We start from the raw sequence: 18,285 nt of genomic DNA, 5'->3' as shown, positions 1-18,285 counted from the left end.
AAAGAATCAGATACCATAAGATAGACAGCATATTCACACAACTGTTAGCTGGGAAAATACTTACTTCGATACGCAAAAAGAATTTGCTCGCACTCATGTTTATATCAAGCAAATAAATATAATACATGTGTCGTGCTTATAAATTTTTGATCACTTTAATATGTGACTAATATGATAAATTACTCAATGGAATATAAATATCTGGTACGAGTAAGTATATTTTCACTCACAAGGTGTTGCCGAAAATTGATAGATGGATAACATATGTCTTTTATGTATATTTTTATGATTAATTAGCACTTAATTTTGTGACTAGTGGTGCTTATGAAGCTATATTAACTCATCTATTTAGCTCGTGGGAAAGGGGGGGTCCCAACACTCAATCATGATAAAGAGTCCTACTTGATTGGTTTTCCAGCATATTCCAAAATATATATTACCAAAATGCTGAGATATTGACTCATCTACGCGTCAGTTTGGTTTTTCTTGTTTTGGCCAATATATAGATTTCCAATGAAGGCAGTGCAACTTGTTTTTTTTTAATTGTTTCAAGCTGTGTCATTCATGTGTATTTAAATTCCACAATATATTCATCCAATGATTCCTAGTCCTAACCAGTAACGTACGCAAAATTTTGTGCAAGAAGTATCAATCTATTGTCACAATTCACGCAAAATTTTGTGCAAGCAGTATCTGACTATTGTCACAATTCAGCTTATTCCTAGCGCTGACTAGTAACGTACGCAAAATTTTGTGCAAGCAGCCTATTGTCACAATTCAATTTTTCCTAGCGCTGACTAGTAGCGTACGCAAAATTTTGTGCAAGCAATATCAGCCTATTGTCACAACTCAACTTATCCGACTAGTAGCGTACGCAAAATTTTGTGCAAGCGATATCAAGCTAGTGTCACAATTCAACTTATTTCTAATGGTGACTAGTAGCATACGCGAAATTTTGTGCGAGCAGTATCAGCTATTGTCACAACTCAACTTTTTCCTAGTGCTGATTGGTAGCGCATGCAAAATTTTGTGCAAGGAGTATCAGCCTATTGTCACAACTCAACTTTTTCCTAGTGCTGAGTAGTAGCGTACGCAAAATTTTGTGCAAGCAGTATCCGCCTATTATCACAATTCAACTTTTTCCTAGTACTAACTAATAGCGTACGTAAAATTTTGTGCAAGCAGTATCAACCTATTGTCACAATTCAACTTATTCCTAGTACTGACTGGTAGCATACGCAGAAGTTTGTGCATGCAGTATCAACCTATTGTCACAACTCAACTTATTCCTAGTGCTGACTAGTAGCGTACGCAAAATTTTGTAGAAGCACTATCAGCCTATTGTCACAACTCAACTTTAAGGTTTCAAGCATTCAAGCATAGTGTACATGATATTATTTACACAAAGAATAAACTTTTAAGGTTTCAAGCCGTGGACAAAGAGACAAATAAAAAAGGACTCATTAGTTCATTTGTCCAGTATGTAATACCAAAATTGTTTTATATAGCTGTAGCATACAACATTTATTATGTTCAGCTCCCAGGGAAAGGATTTGCCCTCTCTAGGTAAAATGAACATACACTGTATAATTGTTGTTGTTGTTCAGTGCAAAGGGTTCAGTTTAGAGTTTTTATACAGTAACATTGTTTAACATTTACTCAAGAATAAATAGAACAATGAGGCCAAGGTTTTGGACTCAAAATTAACAGAGAAAGATAACCTACATTGCAAAAAAGGCTACTCATTTCTTAGTGAAAAATTTATCAACATTCTATTCTGACAGCGCCGCTTTGCGATGAAATAAATTTTGGTTTTCTGTTGACTTGTTCCAAGCATTGGATGACATCTCCAACCTTGAAGTCAACCCAATTTTGAATCACAAGTCCACATTCATTCCCCTTTCCAACTGCTTCGACATCCTGCTTCTCACGCTTCAGCGATGCACAACATCCTTCGAAAACAACCTCACCACTCCTAAGAAGCCTCATTGTCGATGATTTGGTGAGACGGCCATCCATGACACGACAACCAGCTATCTTAACGTCCTCTCCCCTAGCTTTGCTCCTTCCTTTAATCTCAAATATGCTCAGTACCTGTGCCTCTCCTGCGACCTGTGTCTCAAATGTCCCGGGGGCTTTTTCAACAATAGAATTGCCAATATCCTCTAAAAGATGATAGATCACACGATGGAGTTTTATCTGCAACCAATCACAATTACTGTGAGCTTAAAATGCCATTTCCATTTTATTTTTTTAATAAAGTAAGGGGACCATTCCTTTTTTTTTGTTTTTTTGGATAACCGCATTGTCTGGGCCAGCTTACGCGCCCGACTAATTCCACGGGATACCTCTACCTCTCACCAGAAACAAGGAACCATTTCCGTTTTATTTTACTCTTATAAAACTTTTAAATTAAATTCCAGCATGTAACAGGAGCATTCAGAATATTCCCATGTTTGCAGCATTCAAATGAGACATGATGACTACATTTTGTATAAACCAGAATAATTACCTTGACGCCAGCTTGAGTTGCTGCTTGATTTATTGAACTGGGTGGATTTCGTATGTTGAATCCAACGATAAATGCCCCACAAGCTTGTGCTAGATCCACATCAGACTCAGAAATAGGCCCCACTCCTCCATGGACAATGTTCACGAACACCTATTAAAAGGAAATTTTCACAATTTTGAAACTGAAGTTTCTCTAAAGAGCATGAACCAGTGCCGGTTTACATTAAAACAGAGTTGATCAAATATATAAAAACAGTACTTGTCTCACCTGAGGACTATCCAAACTCTTCAATGCATCTGTGACGGCTTGGACAGTTCCTTGAACATCTGCTTTTACTATCATTGTCATTTCAACCCTCTTTGGCTTCTCTTCTCCTTCTTCATCTTCTGAATTAGCTTCTGCTATTAAAGCTCCTGATTTTTCCTCTTGCATCTTCCTAAGTCTATCTTTTTCAAATTTCTTTTTCCTCCCTTCACTAAGCATCCTTGCCCTTTCCTCAGAGTGGACGACGGTAATGTCGTCACCGGCCATCGGAAGCCCCTTGAGTCCTTCGATCTCCACAGGCATAGCCGGTCTAGCCCTATCGGTTGATTTTCCTAGCATATCCCTAATAGCCCTGATCTTTCCCCACTCGGTACCTACGACAACATGCTGACCACAGACAAGGGTTCCAGCTTTCACTATTGCAGTAGCCAATGGACCCCGTCCCCTATCGACCCTTGCTTCGACCACATAAGCTTGGGCCGGTCCATCTACACGTGACTTCAGATCCATTAACTCAGCTTGGAGAAGCAACGCCTCCTCCAGCTTATCCAACCCGATTTTAGTTACAGCAGAGACTTCAACAACCTGAATATCTCCACCCATCTCCTCGAGAGCCAACCCTTCTGTTGCGAGCTGGATCTTCACTCTTTCAGGATTTGCTGCCGGTTTGTCACATTTATTGACGGCAACAACAATGGGAACATCAGCTGCTTTTGCATGGGACATTGCTTCCAGCGTTTGTGGCATAACGCCGTCATCAGCAGCCACTACCAAGACAACAATGTCAGTGACTGCTGCACCTCTTTGTCGCATAGCACTAAATGCTGCGTGACCAGGAGTGTCAAGGAACGTGATTGATGCCCCAGAAGGCATTCCAACAACAAACGCACCCAAATGCTGAGTTATGCCTCCAGCTTCCTTAGCAGCCACAGATGTCAGACGTAGAGCGTCTAAAAGGGATGTTTTACCGTGGTCAACATGACCCATCACTGTAACCACTGGTGGACGTGGCAGGACTTCAGCACCTTCGTTTGAATGCAGCCTCCTAACATTTACCCCAACTTCCTGCAAAGGAAACAAGTAAACATTTATGCTTAGAAGCTCAGACACTTTAATCAAATTGGAAAGCAAGAGTTAGATTCAACCAAAAAAAAAAGGTTTTACCATCGCAACGAGCTCGGCAATGTCGATGCCGAGAGGATCATATTCCGAGTCAACTTTCTCCCCTACATTTATAAGGATATCCTGCAAGACAGATATCGACTCTCCACAACGCTTGGCCAGCTCAATAATTGTCATGCCTTCAAATATCTCTACAGTTCTATCTGATAAGGAGGAGTTAGCAACTCTTTTTAGTTTGGGAGGCACATAAGGAGCTTCAACAGGTGGTGAGGAATCCTTTGTCCTTTTCTTGAACTTCCCTTTCTTCTGTATCTTTAAACCCAAAGCTTCGGGTTCTTTTTTCCAAGCCAGTGCTTCTAGACTGGCATGAAAATACCTAGAGAAAAAGAACAAACTATATTACCTCTATTACATCAACCAAAAGGTAACACTATTAGTTTTTTCAGGCTGCCCATAATTTTAACTTATCTTTATCATGCTGCCTATGATCTTAAATTTTGCCTTTCAACAATTTGATTCACTCTCAAAGAAAAAACCACGGCACAAAATTGTCCTTCTTGTCTATGGAGTGCTATAAAAGAAGTGCAATTAACTTCATGGAAAAGATAACAGCTCACACTGATTACCAACTTGACTGTTTCAGAAATATTCCCAATCGGTTCTGCCAAATTTTTTACTTAACCATGGCAAATCACTAATCGAAAAAAAAAACACGACATATCTACACAATGCCATGCAAAACCTCAGTTAATTTGGGTACAAGTCACAACGAACATTTATCAAACTTTAACCAAATACACTTGTTTAGTTAAGGTATAACATCAATAATCTTGTACCAATCGACAATTGCCAGGTGTAACTTGAACCTAATGAGATGCTGCATAGGTATCGCTGTTGATTGACCGACAAAGAATTCGACTTTTTATTCTAAAAGGAAAGAAGGAACTAAACAGGGCCTTAAGGATAGCGCCGGTCAACAGAGGCGGATCCATGATTTAATGTTTATGGGTTCCTGCAATGACCTCGAGTAAATTTTCAATAATAACTGGGTTCACATTTAAACATTTGTAGATATTTAGTGAATTTTTCGAACGCATTTATACTATTTGGACAAAAGCTATTGGGTTCACGTGAACCCGTAGGTCGCAAGGTGGATCCGCTCCTGATGAGAACAATATTCTATATTTGAGGATCATAGTCAACCAAGTCTATGTATTACCCTTGTAGGTATCTGACTCGAGCAACGCCATGAATCGTCGCATTAAAAACAGTTCTTTTTCTCCCATTAAATTTATTTCTTAAACAAGTAATATTTTTAACTCTGCTTTCATATCTTAGGCTTGTGAATAACAATATATATTCAAATTTTGCAGATTAGCAGCAAAACCCACAGTAAGGCAGGGATGGAAAACCTTACACTAGTCTGCACATAGTCATGATCATAGGCTGCTTAACGTAGATTACTAATGAAATCTGTTGGCTTAAACTTTTGAAGAAATCAAAGTTTGTGCATGCTTCTATTATATAATATTGTTCGCCACTCTACATGGGAATTGGGAAGGTATCTATTCTGCTGTTAGCTAATCCCTTAATGAATTTTCTATGGATGTTTTATACATGCCCCACTTCAACTCATTCAAACATTCCTCTCTCCTTTCTTCATCCCCTCCTACAGAAGAGATTATGGTGTCTTTCACTCCAACTATCTTTCATATAGCATAATCCTGCCCTCCTCAACCACAAAGTAAAGAAAAGAGTTCAAGAGACCAGCAATTGTAGTGAAATGGTTGAAAAATCAATCTCTTATAAGGGAATTTCTTCAACAAGAAAAATTGGAGACCTTTGATGTCTGGAAAGCACTTTTTAGATACCAACAGGCAACATGTTAATTATGAGAATCAAAAATGTTATTTCTGATCCAGTTTTGAACTGCTTAGGGATTCGAGTTCTTTAGTCTGTGGAGAGTGTTGTATCCTCATTTTGGCAGAAACTGCGATGGTAAAGCTCTTTGGACGAGTGCACTTCTAGCTACTTTCTCTATTATTGGGTTGGGTCCGCCCATAAAGGATGCTAGATGACTCATAAGCCCATTAATTAGTCCTCCTCCTAAACCCTACTTAAAACCAATAAATACACCATTACGGATGTAGAGAAAACGGGTTTCCTAACGTTTCTTATGGGAAACAAACGACGACCAGTAATCCAAGTCGGGTTGCTGCAGACGATCCGCTTCTGCAAAGGAGACATATTTTACTCAATTTATAACAAATACAACATAAAGATAGGATCTTCCAGATTGTTTATTGGAAAGAGATTTTTTTTGCATTGTAAACCAGTTGAGTGTAACCTAGCTTATCATTAGTCATTACCCAATTTACGACAAGATTCAAGATTTTTATTTTGTGAATTTAATTGCCTATCATCATATTTCTTAGAGGACAACAAATTCTCAGAATGATGTCGCTTGCTTTTACAAATTTAACTAACCAGAAAAATCCCTTGGAAAGTTAAAGTAAAGTTGTGACTTTACCTTATTGAAGATCTGCACATTAGGAGGCTGCCGTAGTTTGACTTCCATTGAGCTGCATTCGGGAAGCATCCTGCAGTATAAGGGAAAAAGATATAATACATGTCTACGATCATCGAAAGCTATGTTCTCAGTCTTTAATTACAGCTCTGCGAAAAGGTGGCCGACAAAGTTTCTTTAGAAACTCGGATGCATTTCACCCAGATGTAGCACGAATAAGTGGTCATAGTAAAACTAAAACAACTACTGATTTTCAAGAAGCACGGGAAAAGGAAAAAAAAACAGAACTTTTACAAGTCAAACAACCTATCTGAGTTAGAAAATCACCAAATTAACTATAAAAAGGAACGACCAGGTATTTACATTTACATATTATATGCATGTTAGTATGTTACACGTTTTTTCATTCAATGATTATGAGTTAAGCATAAAGTTAATATAAACAAATGAAATAAATGCAGGCTTTGTACTTGAAGAAATACAAATGCACAGACCTTGTAGTTGTCCAAACAAAAGTGGAATTTTTCTCTGCGCCTTTTCAAGGTCGGTTTTGGAAACTGATGCTGGAGCATGCCTGGATCTTACTGCCAGTTCCTTTGTAAGACTAATTAAGGTACCCTGCAGAAACATTCCATATAAAAAGACTACCTCAAAATTATACTAACTTCGCAATATAAAGAGGGAGTCTCAATAATGGAATAGTAGAAGACATAATATGTGGGCAGGGGTGGATAGATTCATGTATTGGCAGCCACGAGAGGTTTTGAAGGATTCAAATCAGATAATAAGGAGTGGTAGGGTTTCAATAAAAGTAATTAACCAAGTCTATTTGGCCAATGAAGCGCATATCTTTTAGGGAATTCATTTGGTCAATGCAGTTCACATCTTTCTTCGAGAAACTATACTCTCTAATTTTATATAAGACTGGTATCCAAAAACTATAGATAAAAGTTCTCATACGAGCAAAAACAAAAGTTTGCACCAGACAGTTCTCAAAGGCAAGCTAATAAAACTTACGAGGATTAAGCTGTTAAGCACCTAAACATACAACCTTCCCATTTATGCTAATGGAAATGTTCCAGAAGTCGATGTCCATGAAGTTCAAGCATGAAAGCTAATAGACTATTCGAAAGTTCAGTGATCAGATATGAAGTGATATTCAATTGAGCCCAAAAGAAGAGGCCTAAAACGCACCTTTTTCCCTGCCACCCTCCACGCCATTCATATGTGGTAAAACCTCCAAACCTGTAGATAATAAAACAAAAAATAAAGGTAAAATTGGATGTCATGCTAGTCTAAATCACCACTGCTCAATGACTTGAAAGAAAAGGCTAAAGCATGAACAGAATTCACCTCAAAAGAAAGACACTATTCGACTATATAAATCATCTAAAACTACTCTGTTCTATTTGGGCCCAATTCATTCCAATACTACATTGCCTATTCATAATTTGTCTCTTAAGATAGCTAAAGGGGTTCACTAAAACAATAGAATACGTTAATGCACATCAATAAGACCAAAACCCTGAGCTAAAACGGAAAATAAATGTATACCGTGAAATGTCAGGCAAACCCCACAAAATCCCCTCCCAAAGTGACTCTTATCAAAATTCCCTTCACTAAAAAGTTCAGTTACATGTATAAAATTAGAAAGTCCGCATTTTTATGAAAACTTTGCATTGAAAAGACTGATTTTAGTTGCTTCTCAGTTTCCAATATATCAACATGGAAAGGCGGTATACGAAAAATAGAGCCTTTTACCAGAATAACATAGGCACGTATATGCTAAAGCAAGAGTGGAATCTATCTCAAAAGAAAATAAATGCATACATCTCAAATTTCTGTCCAACCCCTAACACCCCTCTTCCCAATGGACTGGCCCTTAGCATAAGTTAGGTTCAATGCTATAAAAGCAAGTATAGATGCATCAATCAACTAAGTGTCAATCCCAAACAACTGGGGATTGGTTATATGAATACTCTATATCCATTCCACTCTATCGAGTTCACTTACATATAAAAGACGTACGTTTACATATATAAACTGGAAAATCACATTTTTATTAAAACTTTGCATTAAAACGGCAAATTTCAGATGCTTTTAAACCCACAGCTGCCAATAAATCAAACAGACAAAGGTACAACAACAACAAAAAAAAAACAGTAGATTCCCACAAGTGGTGAGAGCGTAGAATGTACGCAGCCTTACCAAAACAGAGAATGGTAAACAAAAAAAGAAAAGAAAAAAGAGGAAATTTTATGGATATTATATAGATGATATGGATAAGCAATAGAATACAGTAACGCAAATCAACAGTATGATCAAATCCCTGAGCTAAAAATAGAAGATAATTGCATATCCTCAAATTTCTCTCTAAATCCATAACACCCCTCTTTCCCAAGGAAGTAATCAACTACACTATCAATCTCAAACTAGTGGGGTTTGGCTATATGAATACTCTACATCCATTCCGTTCTATTCAAGTCCATGTACCTAACAAAGCAAGTACATTTACATATACAAACAGAAAAAGCTCATATTTTTATGAAAATTTGGAAATATATTTCAGATACTTTTGAACCCTTTGCATCTTCCAACATATCAAAAGACAAAGATGGTAAATAAAAAAGAACCTTCATGGATATTATATTGTAGGTGATATAGATAAGCAATAGAATACAGTACTCAACAGTATGATCAAATTCAAAACCCTGAGCTAAAAATAGCATATAATTGCATACCCTCAAATTTCTCTCTAAATTCATAACACCCCTCTTCCCAGGCAATGGCCCCTTAGCAATCAATTAACTACGTCTCAATCCGAAACTAGTGGAGATTCCCTATATAGATACTCTATATATATTCCACTATATTCGAGTCCATGTACATATAAAAGCTAGCTACATATACAAACTGAAGAAATTCACATTCTTAGGGAGATTTTGCATTGCATAATTTTATCAATCAACTTCGTCTCAATCCGAAACAAGTGGGGTTTGGCTATATGAATAGCCTATATATATTCCTGTCTATTCGAGTCCTCTTACACATAAAAGCAAGTATAGATACATGTACAAACTGAAAAAGTTCACATTTTTATGAAAAAATTGGATTGAAAAGATAAAATTCAGATATTTTTAAGCCCTTTACAGCTTCCAACATATCAAAAAAGACAGATGTTACATGTCAAGAAAAGCCTTTATACAGGTCAAACTATAATCTTGATAAATAATGAAGTAGAAAGGGAAAAAAGAGCTTGAGTTGAATGACCTGGTAAGAAATAGCAGCTTGGATCTGATAATGAGGTGAAAAATTTATGGTCTGAAAATATCAAATTCTTGAAAGCACCCACCAAGAGTTTGATGGGTTTTTTCCTCTGTGTTTGTGTTTGTGTTTGTGTGTGTGTTTCTGTGTTGAGGGTGCGAGACCAGAGAGGGAGAAGAGAAGAGGCTTACTGGTAGAAAAAGGATTTTCAGTTCATATTTTTTATTTTCATATTTTTTTCTTTTTTGTTAGGGCAAGATTTAATTGTCACGCCGTTTTGAAGGAAAGAAACAAAAAGGTTTTATTAATTGTGCTTTTAAGAAATTTTATAAGTTTTCTTAGACAATTTTTTTTTATAAACGCCTCAAAGGCACTTGTCTTCTAAAAAAGTTTTCAGAAATCGTTCTTTGTTTTTCCAATTTTAACCAATTTAATTGAGGACTACATATAGATTTAATTATGCATTTATTTAAAAATAAAAAAGCAAGAGACATTTCTAGACACATCATTACTGCTAGATTGTACTTTGCTTGAGCCGGGATGTACCCAAAGTAGCGCTCTTTACCTTCTCGCTTACCAGATTCTACTTGTGGGTTACGCTGGATTGTTATTATTGTTGTTCTTCGTTTTGCCCCTTTTTTATAATAAATTTTTTTGCTTTATCTTCACAGTTCTTTGAGTCAAAGGTCTATCGGAAACAGTCTCTCAATTTTTATAACGTAGAAGTAAGATCGGCATACACACTACTTTTCTTAAATATTTATGGAAATACACTAGATTTTTTATTGTTGTTGTAATAAAAAATTTCAAGAAAGAAATTTTGTGTGTTCGTAAAGTTACTTTTTGAAAAGCACATCAAGGCACTTTCTTTAGAAAATATTTTTAGAAAACGTTTCTACAAAATGAAAATTATAAATGTTTGACCAATAAGTTTTAAGCCCTTTTTGTTAAACCAATTAAGGAAAAAGATTTGGGGCAAATCCTAGCCATAGATAATTTATCCTAAATTTGAGATAGAAGATAAGAATAAGCAAGCACAGCTGAACGTAAAATTTGATTACAGATACGATTGAATTCCATAATGTAAGAAAAGAATGACTGCTCCAATAATATTAAACAATAACGAAGAATACATAAATGAAAAGAATCACCATTCTTGAACAAGGCAGACCCCCGTATATTTAAAAATGAGAAAGTGCCCGTTTGACATTTTGATATTTGGCATTAACTATGTTAAATATCTGAGTTATTTGAATTATATGCAAATAACCTTAACATTTAAACCTTCTAAATAATCATAGATAATCGTCAAATATTAATTAAGAAACACTACATGAAAAAAGACTAACATTTTCTCAATTCTCGTAGTGATAATTTTATTTTTTGCATTATTCTCATAGATGTCATTGGAACCTAAATATAGCCACAAAGTGAAATAATAACTCATATTTATGGAAAAGCACAAAGGCTAACACGATATAAATAATTCTTTGATTACGACGTGACTCTTATACTACGACTTGAACTCTTATTTGGTATGATATTATCTTTCAAAAATATTTCTACTTTGAAATTTCAATTTCTAAAATTTTATATATATTATAATAATGATTATCTTTATAATGATGCAAGTGAAGATATTATTCTTATTTAAAATTCACTTTAATCGAATATCTAAAAATTTAAATAATTCTTTGGACGGGTTTATTTCAGTATGACTCCATTTTAAGTTTATGGATGATAATAGGCTATATAGACGATATTTACACCCTAAATGTACCATGCTTTATTGTTGTTTTAAAGGCTAAATGATAACAAAATGCTTTAATTGGTGTTCTTTTGCTTCGCATGGATTAATCCAAGTTAGAAAGAGACTATGGAGTATTTTGGAGTCAATAATGTGGAAAAAAGGCTAATCAAGAAGCACCCGAGCGGAAAGAAGCAAAAGGAGGACTGGGCCAAAGGCCACCGCGACCGTGGTAGGCCAAGAAAGCAAGGCAGAATGTTCGAGTTTCACCGCGGTTGAGCCGCATTCTGTCGCGATCGCGGTAGATTGTGTAACTGCCCAGAACTTTTGGGACTAAAGTGTAAATCGGGGGAAACTTATTCCAAACCCTTATAAACTCAACAAACTCGCCCAAGAGAAGGTCAAGCTTGTTTTTAGACTAATTTGGAGGCAAGAACAAGTGTGAGAAGAGCAACCAACCATTAGAGTTTTTCTATCTTCTCTTTGTTATTTCAATTGCACATTATGAATACTTTTGTAGTTTTATCTTGCTTTGTTATGAGTAGCTAAACATTTAATCTAGGGTTGATGGAACCAATTGTGAGATAAAGTTTTGACTCAATTTTGTTAAAATCGAGCTGGGTTTATTATATGATTGTTCAACTATATTTTTTATGGTGATTAATTGAATGGCCCCTTGATTAATCGTGTCTAATTGCCTTGTGTTGCTTGAGAAAGAATACTAGGTTAGACTGTTGTTGAACAACACCACTTTTGGGTAATTGAAGAGATTCATTACTTGAACTTAAAAGTAGGGTTAGAGATAACGAAACTTTGGTAGGATATTTCAGAGCTACATAAATTATCAGCTAGAGTAGTTCGAGAGAATGCTCTAGTAAATTATCGTAGTTGATCGAGAGATAATTGCGATAACCCATAGCTCATAATCCTCATAGAGTATTACGGCGAGATTATAGCAAAAGAGTTAAGACTTAAACTAGCAATTGGAGAAATCAATACCCTAGACCTTTTACCATTGAATTATCTTTGATTTAGCATATTGCTAGTTTTAATATTATTTTGAATTAGTTAAAAAAATCCAATATTTATTGATAAAAATCTTGCATCTGAAAATTGTTTGAGCTGGTAATAGCATCACCAAGAGTTGTAATAGATAGGTTAGTTCCCTGAGGATTCGACTCCGGATTTGAAAACTGGATTATATTTGCAACGACCGCTTTGTCTTTTATAAGGCATACTTGGGCGTGATCAAATTTTGGCGTCGTTGCCGGGTACTTAATGGTGTTATTTATTACAACTTAGGAGTAGTGCTAGAATTATTAGTTTAGATCAAGTTTCTACGGTGTTAAATATTTTTTTTCATTTAAATTCTCACGTTTGAACTCTTGTGAGATTCAGGTGTATGCCTAGACATTCTTCGAGGACTGGTGAACTGCTTGAAGGACTCTCAGACCCCGGAAAAACATTCAGGACATTGAACCTTGCCAACAAGAAGAACAAACAATCACAACAAACACACCAACTTGAAATTGAAATAGGTGATGCAGATAACGTCAACGGAAATATCAGGGATGATCAAGCTGACCCAAACGTCAGAGTGGTGGCGCCTCTTGTGCCAAAAGCTGCACTTTATGATTGGGCACAACCCACAGCTGACAATCTGGACACTGCCATTGATGTGCCCCCAATACAAGTAGAGACATTCCAGATCACCAACAACATGATACATCTTCTGCAGAATAAGAGATTGTTCTCCGGGTTACACATTGAAGACCCTCAACAACACTTGAAAAAATTTCTGTCGATTTGTGTGACCCAAAGGCAGCCCAATGTGACCCCAAATGCCATCAAACTGTTATTGTTCCCATTCTTTGTGACTGGGGAAGCTCAGACTTGGCTGAATTCGCTTCCCATAAATTCCATTGTCACTTGGGAGGAATTAGTCAAGCAGTTCTTAATCAAGTTTTACCCGCCCAACAAGACTGCAAGATAGATTGATGAGATATTGCAGTACAAACAGCAGCCTACTGAGACCTTACAGGAAACTTGGGAAAGATTCAAAGGGATGCTATTGAAGTGTCCCCACCATGGTATTCCAGACTAGATGATCAGCCAGAGATTCTACATGGGGTTAGTAGACAATTTAAAGGCCAATGTAGATGCTTCAGCTGGGGGTGCATTCTTGGGCAAGACATTCACAGAATGTAAAATCCTTCTTGACAAGATGTCCTAAAATTCGGGGTGGATGACGAGAGGTACAACCCTGACACCAATAGTGCATTCAGTTCCTCTTGACCCAAATAATTAGCATGCAAATAACATAGCCACACTCATGACTCATATGAGTATATTGACAAAGAAGATTGATGAGATGGGTACAAAGCAAGTGCATATCGTTGACACAACAAATGGAGGACTGTGTACACCTTGCATTAATCAGTCTTTGTTCAGGGAGTGGAGAAGGTGACAACCAAGGGTTAAGAGAGGATATGAATTATGTCAACAATTTTGGGGGTCAGAGACAAGGAGGACAACAATGGAGACCAGCACCCAATCAGCAGTACAGACCAAACATGCCACAACCTGGAGGTATGCAACCCCAAAACCAAATGGTGTCATATCAGAGACAACAAGGCTATCCATAACAGAACCAACAACAGTTGGCATATCAGCCACCTCCTCAGCAACAGGATGTCAACATGGTAGAAATCAGGGGTATACTTCAACAACTCATTGGAACAAATGGTAAGATGCAGGAAAAGTTGGCAGTGCATGACTCAGCAATAAATAATATTGAAACTTAATTGGGGCAGCTGTCTATGGCCTTAAATAACTGCCCCCAGGGAACATTGCCAGCTGACACAAACATTAACCCCAAGGAGAAAAACCCCAATCAACTGATGGCAGTAAGTCTTCGAAATGGGAGAAATTTAGACAGGGACCAAGAAGTTGCACAATCCAGCAGAGAGACTACGCCAGCCACTCCAGTTCCATTGGAGGTAGATGAATCAGCAGAACTTACTGAAGTGGTGGTTGAACAGGTTCAGGATGATAAGGGTAAGGCTAAAGAGAGTGAACAAGCTGCAGAACAGGTGATACCTCTTGTGCCACAAAAACCCAACAAAGAGAAACCAGCAAGCAGTGCACAAGGGGGTGATACCTGCACCATTCCCTCAAAGACTAGCAAAACAAAAGAAAGAAGATCAATACAGGAAATTCATGGAGATGCTTCGTCAAATTTAATTAAATATTCCTCTAATGGATGCTTTGAGGGAGATGCCAGGCTATGCAAAGATGATGAAGGACCTAATGTCACGAAAATTTGACTTTCAAGACCTGTACACAGTAACTCTGACACAGACATACAGTGCAGTAGTGACAAGACCCATGGCTCAAAAGATGTCTGACCCAGGTAGCTTCACTATTCCGTGTACTATTGGGAGTTATGCCTTTGCAAAAGTATTGTGTGACTTAGGAGCCAGCATAAACTTGATGCCTTTGGAAATATATACCAAACTTGGCATTGGCAGAGCTAGACCGACTTCGATGCTTTTGCAACTGGCTGATCGCACAATTAAAAGGACGACATAGATTCTTGATGATGTGCTGGTACAAGTGGAAAAGTTTGTATTCCCGACAAACTTTGTTATTCTGGATTGCCAGGTAGATGAGGAGATACCCATCATTCTAGGGAGGCCATTCTTAGCCACTAGGAGAGCATTGATTGATTGTGAAACTGGGGAATTGAAAATGAGGTTGAACGATGAAGAAGTTATATTCAACGTTCAACAATCTATGATGAGACCCAATGAATATGCTAATTGCTTCCTAGTGGAGGCAGTGGATGTGATCCCGCATGAAGATGATGAGATCTTGAATATTAAAGATCCATTGGGAGCTTGCTTGACAAATTTAGAGGAGATGAATGGTGAAGGGTTGGCAGAGTGGGTCATGGCACTCGAAGGCCAAGAATTCTGGAAGAGGGAACCTCAGTTCGAGTCCCTTGAGTTAGAAAAGAGAGCTACACCACCGACAAAAACATCAGTAGAGGAACCACCCCGACTGGATCTGAAACCGCTCCCAGCTCACCTCAGGTACGCTTTCTTACGGCCTAATTCTAATTTACATGTTATTATATCATTTGGTTTGCTAGTTGTGCAGGTAGAGCAACTCTTATAGGTGTTACAGGAATGTAAGACTGCCATTGGTTGGACCATGGTAGACATAAAAGGGTATCAGCCCAGCTTTTTATATGCACAAGATTCTCTTGGAAGAAGGGAACAAACCTTCCAGAGAATATCAACAAAGGTTGAACTCGAATATGAAAGAGGTGGTGAAGAAGGAAGTGATCAAATGGTTAGATGCGGTATCATCTTCCCCATGTCCGACAACAATTGGGTCAGCCTTGTTCAGTGTGTGCCGAAAAAAGGAGGAATGACGATCATACAAAATGAGAATAACGAGTTGATCTCGACTCGTACATTCACGGGATGGTGGATTTAAATGGATTATAGGAAATTGAACACAACCACTCAGAAGGACCATTTTCCCTTGCCATTCATTGACCAAATGTTGGACAGGCTGGCTGGATCTCACTTCTGTTTCTTGGATGGATATTTGGGGTACAATCAAATCTCAATAGCCCCTAAAGACAGAGAGAAAACATCTTTCACATGTCTGTATGGCATCTTTGCCTTTCGTAGAATGCCTTTTGGGCTTTGTAATGCACCGGCTACATTTAAACGGTGCATGTTAGCCATTTTTACGGACATGGTTGAAGACATTATGGAGGTATTTAGGATTATTTCTCTGTGGTGGAGGATTCATTCAAGGAATGTCTTCACAATTTAAGAAGAGTGCTCAGAAGATCTGTGGAGACAAATTTAGTGCTGAATTAGGAAAAGTGTCATTTTATGTACAAGAATGGATAGTCTTAGGGCATCGAATGTCCAGTAAAGGAATCGAGGTTGACCATGCTAAGGTTGACGTGATTGAGAAGTTTCCACCGCCTACTTCAGTCAAGGCAGTGAGAAGTTTCCTTGGGCATGTCGGGTTCTACAGGCGATTCATAAAAGATTTCTCTAAGATTGCTAACCCTTTATGTAAACTCCTTGAAAAGGATCAGCCCTTTGTGTTTTCTAATAATTGCAGGTTGGCATTTAAGGAGCTTAAGAAGAGATTGGTGACTGCACCTATCATTGTTACACCCAACTAGGAGCAACCGTTCGAGCTCATGTGCGACGCAAATGACTATGCTATAGGAGCAGTCTTAGGGCAGCGAAAGGATAAACTGATGCACCCAATTTACTATGCAAGCAGAATGCTAAGTGGTGCACAACTCAACTACACTGTAACGTAAAAAGAGATGTTGGCTATCATTTTTGCATTCGACAAATTTAGGTCATACTTGATTGGTTCAAAAGTTATTGTTTATACTGACCATGCAACAATTAGGTACTTGATAGAAAAGAAGGAGTCAAAGCCACGCTTGATTCGCTGGGTTCTTTTGCTACAAGAATTTGATCTGGAGATCGGGGACAGAAAAGGGACAGAGAACCAAGTAGCTGACCACCTCTCAAGTGGAAGGAGCTGAAAGGAAGGTAGAGGTTGAGGATATAACAGAGACATTCCCGGATGAAGAATTACTAGCAGTGACAATGGAGGAGACATCGTGGTATACTGATATTGCTAATTATTTAGCAAGCGGTATTGTACCTTATGAACTCTCCGCAATTCAAAAGAAAAAGTTCTTTCGAGATTGTCGGTCTTATTATTGGGATGAACCTCTATTGTTTAAAATATATGTTAACAATATGATCCATAGGTGTATCCCCGAGAAAGATCAACATTCTGTTTTGCAGGCTTGCCATGCTTCACCATATGGTGGATACTTTGGAGGAATTCAGACAACAACTAAGTGTTGGAATCGGGGTTGTATTGGCCAACTCTATTCAAGGATGCCCACGCTTGGGTCAAAAGTTGCTATGAATGCCAAATGACAGACAACATATCTCGCCGACACGAGATGCCAATGACCACAATTCAAGAGGTGGAGGTTTTTGACATGTGGGGGATCGACTTTATGGGGCCTTTTGTCAGCTCGTATGGTAACAAATATATATTGGTAGTAGTTGACTATGTCTCCAAGTGGGTCAAAGTTGTGGCTCTCCTAGCCAATGATGCAAAAGGGGTAACATGCTTTTTAAAGAAGAACATCTTGACACATTTTGGCACCCCGAGAGTTATAATCAGTGATGGTGGAACCTATTTTTGCAATAGAGCGTTCGCACAGTTGTTGAAAAAGTATGGAGTTCGTTATAAAGTGACTACCCCTTATCACCCACAGTCGAGCGGGCAAGTTGAAGTGTCCAATAAGGAAATTAAAAGTATCCTTACAAAACAATGAATATAACAAGAACCGATTAGGAGAAGAAGCTAGATGATGCATTGTGGGCGTACCGCACAGCATTAAAAACTCCAATTGGTATGTCACCGTACAAGTTGGTGTTTGGAAAGGCATGCCACCTTCCGGTAAAGCTTGAACATAAAGCACTTTGGGCATTGCGGCAATTGAATTTGGATATGGAGACAACAGGCACCAGCAAAGTCACTAGGTTACATGAGCTCGAGAAATTCAGGTTCCAGGCATTTAGAGTGCTAGATTATACAAATAAAGGATGAAACTAATGCATGATAAGCACATCTTGGATCGGAACATCAAATCCGGAGATCTAGTGTTGTTATACAACTCGAGATTGAGATTGTTCCTGGGTAAGTTAAAGTCCCGATGGTCAGGACCCTTCAGAGTGGTGCAAATGTTCTTAAGTGGAGCTGTTGAGATTGAATCAG

The 18,285-nt window shown here is 37.9% G+C and overlaps 1 protein-coding gene across 2 annotated transcripts; it reads right to left on the bottom strand.

The window, feature by feature from the left end:
• Window positions 1-1,482: 1,482 nt before the first annotated feature.
• LOC107810887 (uncharacterized) lies at window positions 1,483-9,960 on the bottom strand. Of its 2 annotated transcripts, none has more exons than XM_016635714.2 (8): window positions 9,696-9,960; window positions 7,620-7,670; window positions 6,920-7,043; window positions 6,429-6,498; window positions 3,941-4,274; window positions 2,780-3,841; window positions 2,513-2,662; window positions 1,483-2,199 (listed from the first exon to the last, which is right to left on the bottom strand). In XM_016635714.2, the coding sequence occupies exons 2-8, from the start codon at window positions 7,644-7,646 to the stop codon at window positions 1,765-1,767; spliced, it is 2,202 nt and encodes a 733-aa protein (XP_016491200.1). In that variant the 5' UTR covers window positions 7,647-7,670; window positions 9,696-9,960; the 3' UTR covers window positions 1,483-1,764. The 2 variants fall into 2 exon arrangements, with proteins under 2 accessions (XP_016491200.1, XP_075086948.1); XM_075230847.1 differs by having other exon boundaries at window positions 3,941-6,130; window positions 9,696-9,846.
• Between the last annotated feature and the right edge of the window lie 8,325 nt (window positions 9,961-18,285).

Source organism: Nicotiana tabacum, chromosome 1 (assembly GCF_000715075.1).
Source record: "Nicotiana tabacum cultivar K326 chromosome 1, ASM71507v2, whole genome shotgun sequence".
Taxonomy (NCBI): Eukaryota; Viridiplantae; Streptophyta; class Magnoliopsida; order Solanales; family Solanaceae; genus Nicotiana; species Nicotiana tabacum.
Note: the sequence above shows the minus strand (reverse complement) of the source record. Positions and strands in the feature narration are given on the sequence as shown.

What these genes read in the sequence shown, in the direction of transcription:
- LOC107810887 (XM_016635714.2), bottom strand. Translation starts at nt 7,646, where the DNA reads ATGGCGTGGAGGGTGGCAGGGAAAAAG. An exon ending in ATGTGCAGATCTTCAATAAG is followed by an intron (nt 4,275 to 6,428) that starts GTAAAGTCACAA and finishes CTTTTTCTCTAG; the next exon opens with GTATTTTCATGCCAGTCTAG. An exon ending in CAACTCAAGCTGGCGTCAAG is followed by an intron (nt 2,200 to 2,512) that starts GTAATTATTCTG and finishes GATTGGTTGCAG; the next exon opens with ATAAAACTCCATCGTGTGAT.